The following is a 16,113-nucleotide window of genomic DNA, read 5'->3' on the forward strand; positions in this document are numbered from 1 at the left end:
GACTAATACTAAACTGAGAGAAATAAGCTTGGGGTTGTGGAGTCAATTAAGTTTCCAACAGTGTCCACTTCTTGACGTACAATTTGGAGTGAATGGGAGTTAGAAACAAGATACAGGTCAGGTGGATGATCGAGGAGATGTCTCATATTGCAGTTAGTAAGGCACAAGGGTTCCTTAAGATAGTTATAACTGGGTTAGGTAGTGAGGATAAAATCCCATTACGAAATCTGGCTCCTGGCCTTCCAATAAGACTTAGCTACTGAGCCCAACATAACCATTTGTACTGACAGGAGAAGGGGCAAAGGTGGGTTACTGGTGCTTTAAAACCAGTCATTTTAGGTAGATGGGACCTGTCAGCTGTGATCGGCAGCTCTTCTAGGAGAAGGAAAACTCTGATCTCAAACCTCCACTGCCTTGCGTCTATACCGACTCATGGGGACGTTTTGGGAGAAAACCTCGAGGAAAGAAACTGGAGTTGAAGTCCTTAAGGCAGTACTACATTGAGTTCAATGCTGATTGGCAACTCCTGGTGCTAAACCGTATCCGTCTCTTCTGTTCCTTTGGATGCATCAGCTGTGTGGAGAGAAGGAGCCTGCTACACAGGTAACAGCTTGCTCTCCGTATCATACTGCCCTGGCTGGGATGCAACGTCCTTGGTCGATCCCAACTAGTGGAGGCCCTCAAGCATAGAATGTCCATGAAGGTGATCCCACTGCCCACCTCATGTAAGTGACCATTGCATCCCTTTGTGTGCACAGTACAGACATTCTAGTCAGTTCATCTTGTGGACAATGGATGCAGATCAAAGCCTTCCTGGTACCATAACCTACTGTTCGTGTCTGTTCAAAGGCCTGGAGATTTTAATTGTCAATTTGAATATTCCTTTGTGTTCTAAATATAAGAGCAAATTCCAAAAGTAAACTGTCTATGAAATCCTGAACATCAAGTGGTTTCTATAATGACGTCTCCTTTGTTAGTATCTCCTCTCTGGGAGGTGAGGTAGGATGTCTGTGATGTCATTTCAGGAGTTTATGAGAATCAGGTTCCAATAAACTGATATGTTTTGAAATTTAAACATGAGGAATTCTGCAGATGCTGGAAATTCAAGCAAAACACATCAAAGTTGCTGGTGAACGCAGCAGGCCAGGCAGCATCTCTAGGAAGAGGTACAGTCTACGTTTCAGGCCCAGACCCTTCGTCAGGACTAACTGAAAGAAGAGCTAGTAAGAGATTTGAGAGGGGGAGGGGGAGATCCAAAATGATAGGAGAAGACAGGAGGGGGAGGGATGGAGCCAAGAGCTGGACAGGTGATTGGCAAAAGGGATATGAGAGGATCATGGGACAGGAGGCCTAGGGAGAACCATAGAAACTACAGCACAGAAACTGGCCCTTTGGCCCTTCTTGGCTGTGCCGAACCATTTTCTGCCTAGTCCCACTGACCTGCACACGGACCATATCCCTCCATACACCTCCCATCCATGTATCTGTCCAATTTATTCTTAAATGTTAAAAAAGAACCCGCATTTACCACCTCGTCTGGCGGCTCATTCCATACTCCCACCACTCTCTGTGTGAAGAAGGCCCCCCAATGTTCCCTTTAAACTTTTCCCCCCTCACCCTTAACCCACGTCCTCTGGTTTTTTTCTCCTCTTGCCTCAGTGGAAAAAGCCTGCTTGCATTCACTCTATCTATACCCATCATAATTTTATATACCTCTATCAAATCTCCCCTCATTCTTCTATGCTCCAGGGAATAAAGTCCTAACCTATTCAACCTTTCTCTGTAACTGAGTTTCTCAAGTCCTGGCAACATCCTTGTAAACCTTCTCTGCACTCTTTCAACCTTATTTATATCCTTCCTGTAATTTGGTGACCAAAACTGTACACAATACTCCAAATTCAGCCTTACCAATGCCTTATACAACCTCATCATAACATTCCAAAAGGGGGAGGGGGGAAAAACCCAGAGGATGGGCAAGGGGTATAGTGAGAGGGACAAAGGGAGAAAAAGGAGAGTGAGAGAAAGAATGTGTGTATATAAATAAATAGCGGATGGGGTACGAGGGGGAGGTGGGGCATTAGCAGAAGTTAGAGAAGTCAATGTTCATGCCATCAGGTTGGAGGCTACCCAGATGGAATATAAGGTGTTGTTCCTCCAACCTGAATGTGGCTTCATCTTTACAGTAGAGGAGGCCGTGGATAGACGTGTCAGAATGGGAATGGGAAATTTGTTGCTTTACAACAACAGTACAGTGCAATTCATAAAATTACTATAAATTACAATAAGAATATATATATAAACAATAAATATTCAAGGGTTTGTGAACTGGTTTTGGGATTGGACTATGTTGTAGGAACAGTTAGTACTCTATATCCATCATGCTGCTGAACCACTGCCACAAGAAATTATTATCGAAGCACATATATGTCACTATATACAATTCCGAGATTCATTTTCTTGTGGGCATTTACAGTAAATCAAGAAACGTAAAGAAATCAGTGAAAGATTGGACAAACAGGATGAACAAACAACCAATGTGTAAAAGACAACTAACTGAGCAAATATAAAATAAATAAATATATAAATAAGCAATAAATATCGAGAACATGAGATGAAGAATCCTTGAAATTAAACCCATAGTTTGTGGAATCAGTTCAGTGATGGGGTGAGTGAGGTTATTCCCCCTGGTTCAAGAGCCTGATGGCTGAGAGGAAACAGTACTACCTGAGTTTAAAGGACCTGGACACTTCTTCAGTGAATCGAAGCAAGGCTTCTGGGTCAAAAATGTCCAGAATACCCAGGAAGAGATCAGACAGAGTGATGCAACCAGTCAATATACTCTCCATCACTCACCTATAGAAATTAAACATCTATACAAATCTCACAACATACAGTACATCAGTGGTTCATTGCCAAGGTTATTATGGAGATTCATTTTCAAACAAGAGGAAATCTGCAGATGCTGGAAATCCGAGCAACACATGCAAAATGCTGGAGGAACTCAGCAGGCCAGGCAGCATCAATGGAAAAGAGTACAGTCGACGTTTCCGGCCGAAACCTTTCGACAGGAGATTTATTCTGTTGTGATTCAGTATGATGAGGCCTGACTTTCATTGGGGCAGTGACCTCAGTCTCTACACTTTACAGAGAGCGTTTCTGACACAAGATTCACAGCACCCTTGTCTAGACAGTCCACACCATGGAGGGTAACTCAGGTAAACCTTGGGGATTTCATCTGATACATGGAGCAGGAGTGGGGCAGCAGGCACTCGCTGACCCTATACTGGGCACTGCTGATGTAACAGCCTGTGGGCAGAGAGAGCCAGGTGAACAGTATTCAATGAGTCTCCTTGTGCCTTCTCTTCAGATTATTTGGTGCCATTGGATCACATGGAGTCACCTCTCACCTTCCAGCTTGTTTTACTTCCCTTCCCCTATCTTCTTATTCTGTCATCTCCCTCCCCCACCCTTATTTTCCAGTCTTGAGGAAGGTTCTCAGCCTGAAACATCGACTGTTGGTTCATGTCCATTGATGCTGCCTGACCTGCTGAGTTCCTCCATTTTGTGTCTGTTGCATTTGATGTCTATGTTTGTGACCTTTAGATATGGCCTGTACATGTTATTTAAGTCCCCCAAATCTGCCAACCTGTTTTTACAGTACGTCTGTAGAATATGCCACAGTCTTTGGCGACATTGCAAATTCCCCAAACTACGCCTTGTTGTCATTATTGAAATCTAAAGCACAATCTGTGGAACTGTGATGGTTAAGGTAGAGCTCATGGCCGCCAGTCCGGCTGTTAACCTCAAAGTTCAAAGTAAATTTATTATCAAAGTACATATGTCACCATAGAGAACCCCGAGACTCAATTTCCTGTGGGCATTCACAGTGAATACAGAAACACAATAAAATCAATGAAAAACTCACCCAACAGGGTGGACAAAGAGCCAATGTGCAAAACAAACTGCAAACACACAAAGAAAAGAAAAATAAGCAATACATATTGAGAACATGAGATGAAGAGCCTTGGAGGTGAGTCCGTGGGTTGTGGGAACATTTCAGTGTTGGGGTGATGGAAGTTGAGTGAAATTATCCCCTCTGGTTCAGGAGCCTGATAGTTGAGGGGTAATGACTGTTGCTGAACCTGGTGGTGTGGGTCCTGAGGCTCCTGTACCTCTTTCCTGATGGTTGAGGGGTAATGACTGTTCCTGACCCTGGTGGTGTGGGACCTGCATCCTGAAGGCAGCAGCAAGAAGAGAGCATGGCTTGGATGGGGAGAGACTCAGTCCTTGTCCCATGTCTGGGCTCTGGACTGGGGTTGGGGCGTTCAAACCAAAGCTGGTTTGGCATGGGGAGCCTAAGAGCACGCAGCACCTTTGATCTTTGTGCTTCCTTCCCTGAGATGCAGGATGTGAGAATTTCCATCAGACCAATGGCTGGAGGGAGCGAGGGACCAGACATTCATACAACTTCTCAGTTACAGGAGAGTTGGGATTGTGACTGTGGGAGGAAACCGGAGCACCCAGGGAAAACCTATGCGTTCCACAGATTGAGCGGACAGAGACTCCTTACAGAATGGCTCCGGAATTGAACTCCAAATTGAAGCTGTCATTAAGGAAGAAATAACAAAGCATTTAGAAAGGAGTGGTTCCATTAGACAGATGCAGCATGGATTCAGAAAAGGTAGGTCCTGTTTGACAAACTTACTGGAGTTCTTTGAGGACATAATGAGTGCAGTGGATAGAGGGGAACAGGTGGATGTCGTATACTTGGATTTCCAGCAGGCGTTTGATAAGGTGCTGCACAAGAGACTTATAAGTAAGATATGGATGCATGGAGTCGGAGGAAGTGTATTGGCATGGATAGTGGATGGGTTAACCAATAGAAGGCAGAGAGTTGGTATAAATGGGTGTTTCTCCGGCTGGCAGTCAGTGGTGAGTGGGGTGCCGCAGGGGTCGGTGCTGGGCCCGCAGCTGTTTACCATTTACGTTGATGATTTGGAAGAGGAGACTGAGCGTCGCAAAATTTGCTGATGACACTAAACTGAGTGGAAAAGCAAATTGTACAGCGGATATGGAGAGTCTGCAGAGGGATATAGATAGGTTAAGTGAATGGGCCAAGGTCTGGCGGATGGAATACAATGTTGGTAAATGCGAGATCATCCACTTTGGAAGGAATAATAGAAGAGCAGATTATTATTTAAATGGTGAAAGATTGCAGCATGCTGTTGTGCAGAGGGACTTGGGAGTGCTTGTGCATGAATCACAAAAAGTTGGCTTGCAGGTACAACAGGTTATTAAGAAGGCAAATGGAATGTTAGCCTTCATTGCTAGAGGGATTGAATTCAAGAGCAGGGAGGTTATGCTGTGACTGTACAGGGTACTGGTGAGACGGCACCTGAAGTACTGTGTGCAGTTCTGGTCTCCATACTTGAGGAAGGATATACTGGCTTTGGAGGCGGTACAGAGGAGATTCACCAGGTTGATTCCAGGGATGAGGAGAGATTGAGTTGCCTGGGACTATACTCTCTGGAATTCAGAAGGATGAGAGGGGATCTTATAGAAACATACAAAATTTTGAAAGGGATAGATAAGATAGAAGTAGAAAAGTTGTTTCCATTGGTAGGTGAGACTAGAACTAGGGGACATTGCCTCAAGATTCAGGGGAGAAGATTTAGGACAGAGATGAGGAGAAACTGTTTTTCCCAGAGAGTGGTGAGTCTGTGGAATTCTCTACCCAGGGAAGCATTTGAGGCTTCTTCACTAAATATATTTAAGAGACAGTTAAATAGGTTTTTACATAGTAAGGGAATTAAGGGTTATGGGGTAAAGGCAGGTAGATGGAGCTGAGTTTACAGACAGATCAGCCATGATCTTATTGATTGGCGGGGCAAGCTCGATGGGCCAGATGGCCTACTCCTGCTCCTAGTTCTTGTGTTCTTACTTTCAAACTCCGGAACTCCCTGAGCTTTAATAGTGTCGTGCTAACCGCTACACTACTATGGCACCTGGGATTCGGGAGGGAAGAGGTGATAATTAGAACAATGTAGGGTAAGTGGAGGGGGAGGGGCCAGACCTGTGACAGTTCAGCGGAGATTATTGTTGAATGGGTCAGCAGGTGAGGAAATGGACAAAGTTGCAATCACAGACACTTGGAAATCAGGCTAGTCAAAGTCAGCACAGCACTGGAGTTATTTAGATGGGAGGAGATGAGGATGTATCAGTGGATGTGTATTTGTGTGGCTGTTAGGCACTACACCATGCTTAAGGCAGACAGTTTTAAAATAACATCAGCTGCATGTGCTTGTGTTCAAAAAGCAGTGATTTTGGTCACTGATAGTTGGTGAGAAATAAGTAAGACAATTCAAAAAACTGTTTTGCTCACTGTGGTGTCAAGTATTCAGGCTTGGAGATGCCAGAAACAGCCAGGAGTAAAAATGAAACAATTTCACTACTTCAACAAGTTAGGATCTACAAAGAATTAATACACAGCTTTATAGAACTGTAGTAATTTTGGTAATATTGTAATTTATTCTGTATTTCATTTGTTAGTCATTTTTTATATCTTTCTAACTATTTTCATGAAACCAATAATTTCATTTAAATACATAATTTCAGAATCAAGATTATCATCACTGGCATATATCGTGAAATTTGTTGTTTTGCAACAGCAATACATAATAAAAGCTATAAATTACAATAAGAAGTATATATTTCTGAAATTATATTAAGTAAATAATACAAAAAGAGAGGAAAAATATTGAGATATTGTACACGGGTTCATTGTCCATTCAGAAATCTGGTGGTGGAGGGGAAGAACCTGTTCCTGAAATATTGAGTGTGGGTCTTCAGGCTCCTGTACCTCCTTGATGATACTTGCAACTTACTTAAATGGTACTTTGTTCTTTTTGTACCTTTTTAACTATTTCCATGAAAATTCAGCTAATTGGGACAGCCGCTTAATCGGGCCAAAATGTTCTGGTCCCAATGTGTCCTAATTAACTGGAAACTACTGTATTTTGATAGTCAGAAGCTTTTGGCAAGGTCCACATGGGAGACTAACCAACCAATGTAATGTACAGGGTCCGGGAATGAGGTGTTGACCCGGATAGAGAACTGATTGGAAAAAGAGCAGGAATAAATGGATCCTTTGAGGAGCAGACAGTGAAGAATGGGATTCCACAGTGATCAGAGTTGGGACCTCCAATCGCAGATTTGTATGGGGAAGCCTGTGGCCGGTGAATGGGATGAGATAAATTGCAAGCAGAACTAAGGATGGGTTCATGTCTATAGTGTGCAAAACGGAAGTCATCTGGGGAAATTTCTTGCAAATTTCTACGTATATGGTGCCTATAAAAAGTATACACCCCCCCTTGGAAACTGTCATATTTTATTGTTTTACAACATTGAATCACAGTGGATTTAATCTGGCATTGTTTGACACTGATCAACAGAAAAAGACATTCATTTCAAAGTGAAAACAGATCTCTACAAAGTGAACTAAATTAATTGCAAATATAAAACATGAAATAATTGATTGCATAAGTACTCACCCCCTTTAATATGATGCAACAATTCGTCACTGGTGCAGCCAATTGGTTTCAGAAGTCACATAATTAGTTTAATGGTGATCACCATGTGCTGTCAAGGTGTTTCAATTGATTGTAGTAAAAATACACCTATATCTGGAAAGTCCAATTGCTGGTGCGTCAGTATCCTGGCAAAAATTACATCATGGAGACAAAACAACACTCCAAGCAACTCCATGAAAGTGTTATTATTGAAAAGCACAAGTCAGGAGATGGATACAAGAAGATTTCCAAGTCACTGACTATCCCTTGGAGTACATGTTAAGTCAATCATCAAGAAATGGAAAGAATATGGCACGGCTGTAAATCTGCCTACAGCAGCCTGTCCTCAAAAACTGAGTGACTGTGCAAGAGGGGGACTAGTGAGGGAGATCACCAAGAGACCTACGACAACTCTGGAGGAGTTACAAGCTTCAGTGGCTGAGATGGGAGAGACTAAGCCTACAACAACTGTTGTGTAGTCCAGTTGTAGCTTTATGGGAGCGTGGCAAAGAAAAAGTCACTGTTGAAAAAAACTCATATGAAATCTTAGCTAGAGTTTGCCAGAAGGCATGAGGGAGACTCTGAAGTCAGCTGGAAGAAGATTCTGTGTTCTGATGAAACCAAAATCGAGCTTTTCAGTCATCAGACTAAAAGCTATGTTTGCTGTAAGCCAAAAAACTACACATCATCAAAAACACACCATCCCTACCGTGAAGCATGGTGGTGGCTGCATCAGGCTGTGGGGATGCTTCACTGCAGCAGGCCCTGGAAAGTGTGAAAGCAGAGGGTAAAATGAATGCAGCAAAATTCAAGGAAGTTCTGGAGGAAAACCTGATGCAGTCTGCAAGAGAACGATGACTTGGGAGAGTTGTTTTTCAACAAGACAATGACCCCAAGCATAAAGCCAAAGCTACATAGGAATGGTTTAAAAACAACAAAGTTAATATCCTTGAGTGGCCAAATCAGAATCCAGACCTCAATCCAATTGAGAATTTGTGGGCTGGACGTGAAAAGAGCTGTTCACTTGCAATCCCAATGCGATCTGACAGTGCTTGGGCAGTTTTGTAAAGAAGAGTGGGGAAAAATTGTAGTGTCCAGATGTGCAAAGCTGATAGAGACCTATCCACACAGACTTTGGCTGTAACTGCTGCCAAAGGTACATCTATTAAATATTGACGTGGGGGGGGGGGGTGGAGTAATTATGCATTCAATTATTTTGTGCTTAATAATTGTAATAAATTAGAATAATTGTAATAAATTTAGACGAATTTGTAGAAATTTGTTTTCACTTTGACACAAAAGCATCTTTTTTGCTGATCAGTGTCAAAAGCTGTGATTCAATGTTGCAAAACAATAAAACATAAAAACTTCCGGGGGCGGGGGGAATACTTTTGATTGGCACTGTATACTGAGAGTATTCTAACTGGTAGCATCACATTAGGTATGGAAGGGCCACTGCACAGGATTGTAAAAAGCTGTAGAGGATTGTACACTCTGCCAGCTCCATCATGGGACTAGCCTCTCCAGCATCGAGAGGACCTTCAAAAGGTGGTGCCCAGAAGGCAACGGCAAACCACTGCTGTAACTTGCCTCGTACGCGGACCCCCACTACGTCAGAGAAGCGTGGAGGGAAATCGTTCGCTAACCGGAGAAACTGGTTAGTGTACCTTTCCTTTCCTAAGAAAGGCAGCATCCAACATTAAGGACCCCCATCACGCAGGACATACTCTCTTTTCATTCCTACCATCAAGGAGAAGGTACAAGAACCTGAAGACACACACTCAGTGCTTCAGGAACAGCTTCTTCCCCTCCGCCATCAAATTCCTGAATGGACAATGAATCCATGTACACTACCTCACTGTTTTTTTTTTCTGCTGTCTTTTTGCACTGCTTACTTAATTTACATGTATTTATTTTTATTATTTTGTATTGCAATATACTATTACCGCAAAACAACAAATTTCCCGACATGGCAGTGATATTAAATCTGATTCTGATTCTGCCATTAAGGGGGAACCAATGCATTCATCTCCTTGGGCCAGCTCTTTGACAGAACAACTCGGTTAAAGTGTCTCCATCTGCCCCCTCGACATCTTGAATGTACATAACCCAAGCTGAGCCAGGTCCTGACAGCAGCCATCCCAAGTAGCATGAATCTGGGTTTCTTGTCACCTCTTGCTTGTAGATCTGTTTATGTAAGGCCCACCACAAGGTAGACATTAATCCATCAGTCAGTATAACAGAGGCAAATTCCCAGCCTAGCCAGCGAAGCAATGAAGTAAAATACGGCTCAGATAAACCTGTATTAGCATTTCTGATTTTCCAGCACGGCAGGCTGACTTCTTGTTCAGTCACTCAATGAAGGAGTATCAGTCTGAATCACTGCGGGTCTGCGATGTCAGTACCGGAATGTGTGGCAGCTCTCGTGGGCTGCATTTCACTGCATGTTTCGATGTACATGTGATAAGTAAATCCAAATCTCTTTTTCCCCATTCAGATGCTGAATAAATGGTTATTACTGGATTTTAAAATTAAAAATAGGCACAATCCTTTATAGTTGATTACAAAAAAGGCTTTTAAGTCTTGCAAAATTAAGTCAAGAGCTAAAGTTAATGGCGAGATAGAGATAAACCAGAGTCTTGAAAATGCGTGGATAACTTCACACACCCCAATGCTGAACTGTTCCCACAACCTATCGACTCAATTTCAAGGATTCTGCATCTCTTACTCTCGATATTTATTTATTATTTTTCTTTTTGTATTTCCAGTTGGTTGTCTTTTGCACACTGGTTGTTTGTCCATCTTGTGCAGTTTTTCATTGATTCTATTGTGTTTCTGTGTATTTACTGTGAATGTCCACAAGATAATGAATCTCAGGGTAGTATACAGTGACAAATACAGTATGCACTTTGATTCTGAACTTACTTTAAACTTTGAGGTGCAGCAAAAGAGACCCAAAATAATTTTACAATGATGATAATGGAAGGAATATCAAAGCATAAGATGGATCCATAAAGGAGAAATTGGCTAAAACATTCCAGATGACCACGTTATGGTAAATAGATTAAATGAGTTCCGCAGATTAATTTTCACAATAAACAGACTAGAAGGATGAACTAATAAAGAGCATATGAAGCCATTAGGTAAGAAGCTGTCAGTGCAGAAACTGGGACAATGCAAACTCCATTGTTCAACTGGATTTCCTGCACAGAAACAGGCCCATCAGGTTCATGCCCAACTGCTGTTGTGCCATCCCATCAACTCGTACTGGGACCGCAGCCCCTCCCGCCCCCTCCTGTCCACGTACCCCTCGCTCCTCCCGTCAATGTACTTCTCTGAAATGTTTTAATCAAATCTGCATGTACCACTTGTGTTGGCAGCTCATTCCACACTCCTACCAGCCTCTGAGTGAAGAAGTTTCTGTATGAAAAGCAATCTTAAATGGAGTTAGCTCATCATCTTTCCTGGTGGAGGTTAGCCTTCTGTGGGTTAATATTGTAGAGAATGGCTGCATGCCTTTACCTGTTAAGACGCCAGAGGCTCGCTTCCATATGTGACACCGGTTTAAGGTGCTGGGGAGCAGGTACAGAGGAGACGTCAGGGGTAAGTTTTTCACTCAGAGAATGGTGAGTGCGTGGAATGGGCTGCCAGCAGCAGTGGTGGAGGCGGATACGATAGGGTCTTTTAAGAGACTTTTGGATAGGTAAATGGAGCTTCGCAAAATAGAGGGCTATAGGTAAGCCTAGTAATCTCTAAGGTAGGGACATGTTCGGCACAACTTTGCTGTAGGTTTTCTACATTTCTATGTTTCTCCATCTTTTACCAAGTTCTGATGGTAGTCCCCCTTGTGGATCTGCAATGGAGCAGATCCACAAGGGGGACTACCATCAGGGGACGGGTGGCAGCGGGGAGCCCCCAACGCAGGTACAGGAATACTGCCCATTCAGTAACAAATAAGCACTGGGTCATGAGCCTTGTTAATTAGACAGTTACAAATCATGAGTACAAGTAGAAGTTTCAGTTAAACATCTTCGTTTATTTATAATAAAAAAATCAACTGCTTTCTTTTCAGCATTTAATGAACTGTACTTTAATTTTCACTGTTTTAGTCTCGTGGGTCAGGGACCAGCCTCGGACTGAGTGAGATGAAGGACAGTCAAGGCGAGTAAATGAAGGAGACAGGAGACTCCATATTGGCAGGGGGAGGTGGGAGAGTGGTGATGGAAGAACCTCTGGGTGGGTCTCTACAACAAAAATCTCTGAGCAGTGGACTGCTCACTAAAATCATATTGTCAGGCATCATGGAGAGGCCCAAGAAGCTAAGTTTAAAGTAGGACAAGATGTGTGTCACGTGGACTGAGGGTCCCAGCAGTGAGTTCCAGATGTGAAGTAGGTTGGGTCAACACTCTGAACGTAGACTTTTTGCCCTTTGTTGGTGAGATGTCCTGTGCTCAGTGTGAGCGAGATATGCTGTGCCCTGGGGTGGTAAGACAGTCTGTGTTGGTGAGACGGTCTATGCTCGGTGTGGGTGAGACATTCTGTGCCAAGTCTTGGTGAGACGTTCTGTGCCCAGTGTTGATGAGATGGCCCGTGCCCAGTGTTGGGGTGACATTCCATGCCCAGTTGGGATTGGAGAAGCAGTTGTCTGGAGAATATGATGGGACAGAGAATACTTTACAAATTACAGCAGTTCGGATTATCGCTTGTTGGTTTACGGTTGGCTCCTTCCATGTTGTAACCAAAGCCCTTTCTTATCTGCTTCTCCTCCCGGCTCCTGACCTCCTGGTGGCATCAACTGTCTGTGCTGGGCAGGAGTGCAGCTGATCAGCTGATCCATCCATTGACTAATATCATCATCAAGAAATCTTCCTCCTTGACAAGATGCCTGCTCTCGAGTCCAGCAACTAAAACAGAACAGGTAGACCGTTGGGGGTGGGTGGGGGTTGTTAGAAACGAAACGTAAGAAAGCCTGGAGGCCGGGCTGGAGGTCTGTGCTCACGCTAATCCAGAGGCTCCTGTTTTATTCTGAACGTTGTTGGCGTGAGCTGTAACTGCTTGTCCTGACGATACAGCACATATTCACTGAACTGTGAAGAATCCACACCGCCACCGCAGGAAGCCACCACACGAAATCCCTTGTGCAGCAACCGCTCCAGTACCTGTGGGAGTGAAGAGCAAGGAGTCTGTCAGCAAGCACCATCCTAGAGCACCCTGCAGAAAACCAAACACCCTGCAGCCAATCCACTTCACGCACCTTTGAAAATGATAGAAACATAGAAAGTAGGTGCAGGAGTAGGCCATTCGGCCCTTCGAGCCTGCACCGCCATTTATTATGATCATGGCTGATCATCCAACTCAGAACCCCGCCCCAGCCTTCCCTCCATACCCCCTGACCCCCGTAGCCACAAGGGCCATATCTAACTCCCTCTTAAATATAGCCAATGTACTGGCCTCAACTATTTCCCGTGGCAGAGAATTCCACAGATTCACCACTCTCTGTGTGAAGAATTTTTTCCTAATCTCGGTCCTAAAAGGCTTCCCCTCTATCCTCAAACTGTGGCCCCTCGTTCTGGACTTCCCCAACATTGGGAACAATCTTCCTGCATCTAGCCTGTCCAATCCCTTTAGGATCTTATAGGATCTATAGGATCTTAATGATGTTCATCAGTTCCTCTCCACTGCTCTCTTCTGCTGGCATTCATTTAATTCTTAGTTTTCAGTTTTTATTTTCAGTTTTAATTTTTAGTTTTCAGTAGAATGTGCCAGCACCTGTCCAAGTCAGTGTTCTTCTCCCCCTTTGGCTCTGTCAGTGAACTTCTGCTGGTTAAAACAAGGTTCTCCCCATGTATGAGGCATATGCTGGAGGAACTCAGCAGATCAGGCTGAGTCAGTGAAGGGAAATGACCGTCAATGTTTCAGGAAACCCTTCGTTTCCCTTTGTAGACGCTGCCTGGCCTGCTGAGTTCCTCCAGCATTTTGTGTGTGTTGCTCAGCATTACCAGCATCTGCGGGATCTCTGCATTTGTGATTCCCCAGCGATTCCATCAGAACCTGTGTTAATTTTGAGCATCTTCAATGTAGGAAGAGAGAGCCTGGAGAAATTTTACATCAGAAACACGAGCAGCAGCCAATCAACCCCTCCAGCTCCCTCTGTCAGTTAATGAGATCAGAGCTGTTCCAGTCTTTGCCTCAACTCCCAGGCTCTCCACACCCCCTGAAGCTCAAATCTCCAGTGTGGCCACCTCCACAGCTCCCTACTCTACAGAATTGCAAAGATTCAAGATGATCTGAGAGAAGAAATTCCTCCTCAACTCTTTCTGAAATGGGCAAGGCCTTTTTCTGAAACTACACCCCATAGTTTGAGAAATCTCTCAGCATCAGTAAAATCACCTCTGATTTTTCTAAACTCTAATTAGCACAGGCCTACCCTACTTTGTGTATCTTGATTTCACCCCAGGAATCAACCTAGTGAACCTTCTCTGCTTCCACTGTGCAGTAATTACATTCTTCCTTAAACAGAGATCAAAACTCGATGTGAGCTCCCCAATATCTGATAAAGGACACCAGGAATGAAGGAACACACACAAAATGCTGGAGCAACTCAGCGGGCCAAGCAGCATCTATGGAAAAAAGTCCAGTTGATGTTTCGGGCCGAGACCCTTCATCGGGAATGAAGGACTTCAGTTCTTAGCCTCAGAGTTGTAGAAACAGGCCGTTTGGCTCACCCTGTCTATTTATTTATTTTATTTAGTAATACGGTGGCCAGCCTTTTGAGACACGTCACCCTAGCAATCCCAGAACCCTGATTAACAATAACCTAATCACGGGACAATTTACAATGAGCAATTAACCCACCCGCTGTGTCTTTGGACTGTGGGAGGAAAGCAGAGCACCCGGGGAAAACCCACGCTTCTCGCAGGGTGGACGTACTGTGGCACCCCATGCTGACAATCAAGTACACATTCATTCTCTCCCACTCAGAGTTTGGTTCCTGGCCTTCTACAGGCCAGATGCTGGTAAATTCAAATAGTCCCTTACATGTTTTGACTCACCACCTCTACCATCTGTCCACGTTCCAGCCAGTGAAATATTCTTCCTTAGATCTCCTCGGAACCCCTTACCTCTCAGCCTAAAACTGTGCTCTTTGGATAATGCTATAGGGGAAAGAATAGTGAGGACTAATAACTTGCAAATAGGAACGTGGTTGTGTTGATGTGGTAACAGGGAACTGCACATAAAGCCTGGAAGTCGAGACATGGAATAGACCATAAGACATAGGAGCAGAATTAGGCCATTCGGCCCATCAAGTCTTCTCCACCATGCCATCATGGCTGATCTATTATCCCCCTCAACCCCATTTCCCTGCCTTCTCTCTGTAACCTTTGACACCCTTACTAATCAAGAATCTATCAACCTCCGCTTTGAATACAGGGAATTCCGATCAATTGGGCTATCGGGCAGCCGATTATTCAGGACAACTCTTAAAGAACAAAAACTAAATTGAGAAAATTACTGAAATTCCCTCTGTTTATTTGGGACAGTGTGCCAATTAACTGGGACAGGAGACTGTTGCTGAAGTTTCTAACTTGCATCAGTCTTGTGTGACCATTAGACACTCACTGTGCTTAGAGAGAACAGCTTTTAAATGGCATTGGCTGCATGTGTTTGTGTTCAAAGAGCAGTGATTTTTGTCACTGATAGTTGGAGAGAAATAAGCAGTAAGATAATTTGTAATGCACCAGCTGCTCACACGACCATCTACCACCTCCTCCCATGGCCTCACCTGATCCCGATTGGGGGGCTAAGCCGGTGCTATACTTTGCCCAGGCTAGCAGAGGGAAAGAGAGCCTTGCGTTTCCTTTGGTGGAGACATATCTCCACCCCACCTTCCAGGAGATATATAGACATCCTTTCAAAGGCTAAAATACCCAGGCAGGTCTAGCCCACACTGCCCAGCCATATCCAAAATAAACATTGGGTTAGAGGGTAGGCAAATCCCCAGAGGATAAACTGGGGGATCTTACTGAGCCTGGAGAGGGTGTGATAGGTAAAGGTCAGGCAAATTGGACCAAGATTACTTTAACTAAGCAAGAGCCAATGGAGAAATTTGGGGATTATACTGAACCCACAACATAAATAAGCCCAAAGGGGGATGATGACATCGGCTTACAACTTCTGAAAGATGGCATGGGTCCACATCTGACTCAGATAATAAAAACGTGGCCACACAGTTAATTGGGATTTATGCTGTAGTGTTCCATGACTCTATAAATTCTTAACTGGCCAATGAGAGCAGAAGCAGAGAGTGGGAGAACAGGAGACAGTGCAACTGTAGTGGCAGGTGGAAGTCGGGACAGAATGTTTCAACTGTGGAAGGAGGGGGGTCATATGGTCTGGAATTGTAAGCAGAGGAAAAGGTCAAGACTTCCCACAGTTACTGCATTTAACTTGCCCCTTTCCTATGTCCTTACAATCCCAGACAACTGTTGGTAAAAAAGTAGAGGAAAAGTGGGACAAAGTCTGTGTTCCCAGCAAGCTGAGGATC

At 44.0% G+C, this 16,113-nt stretch overlaps 1 protein-coding gene across 1 annotated transcript in view; it reads right to left on the bottom strand.

The window, feature by feature from the left end:
• Positions 1-11,583: 11,583 nt before the first annotated feature.
• LOC140210339 (BTB/POZ domain-containing protein kctd15) overlaps positions 11,584-16,113 on the bottom strand; it is an 87,632-nt gene continuing 83,102 nt past the window's right edge. Inside the window, exon 6 of the mRNA XM_072279212.1 lies at positions 11,584-12,727. Coding sequence (XP_072135313.1) covers positions 12,569-12,727 — 159 coding nt within the window. The 3' untranslated portion in view covers positions 11,584-12,568. The remainder of the gene's footprint in view (positions 12,728-16,113) is intronic.

The sequence above is a fragment of the Mobula birostris genome, chromosome 15 (assembly GCF_030028105.1).
Source record: "Mobula birostris isolate sMobBir1 chromosome 15, sMobBir1.hap1, whole genome shotgun sequence".
Lineage (NCBI taxonomy): Eukaryota > Metazoa > Chordata > Chondrichthyes > Myliobatiformes > Myliobatidae > Mobula > Mobula birostris.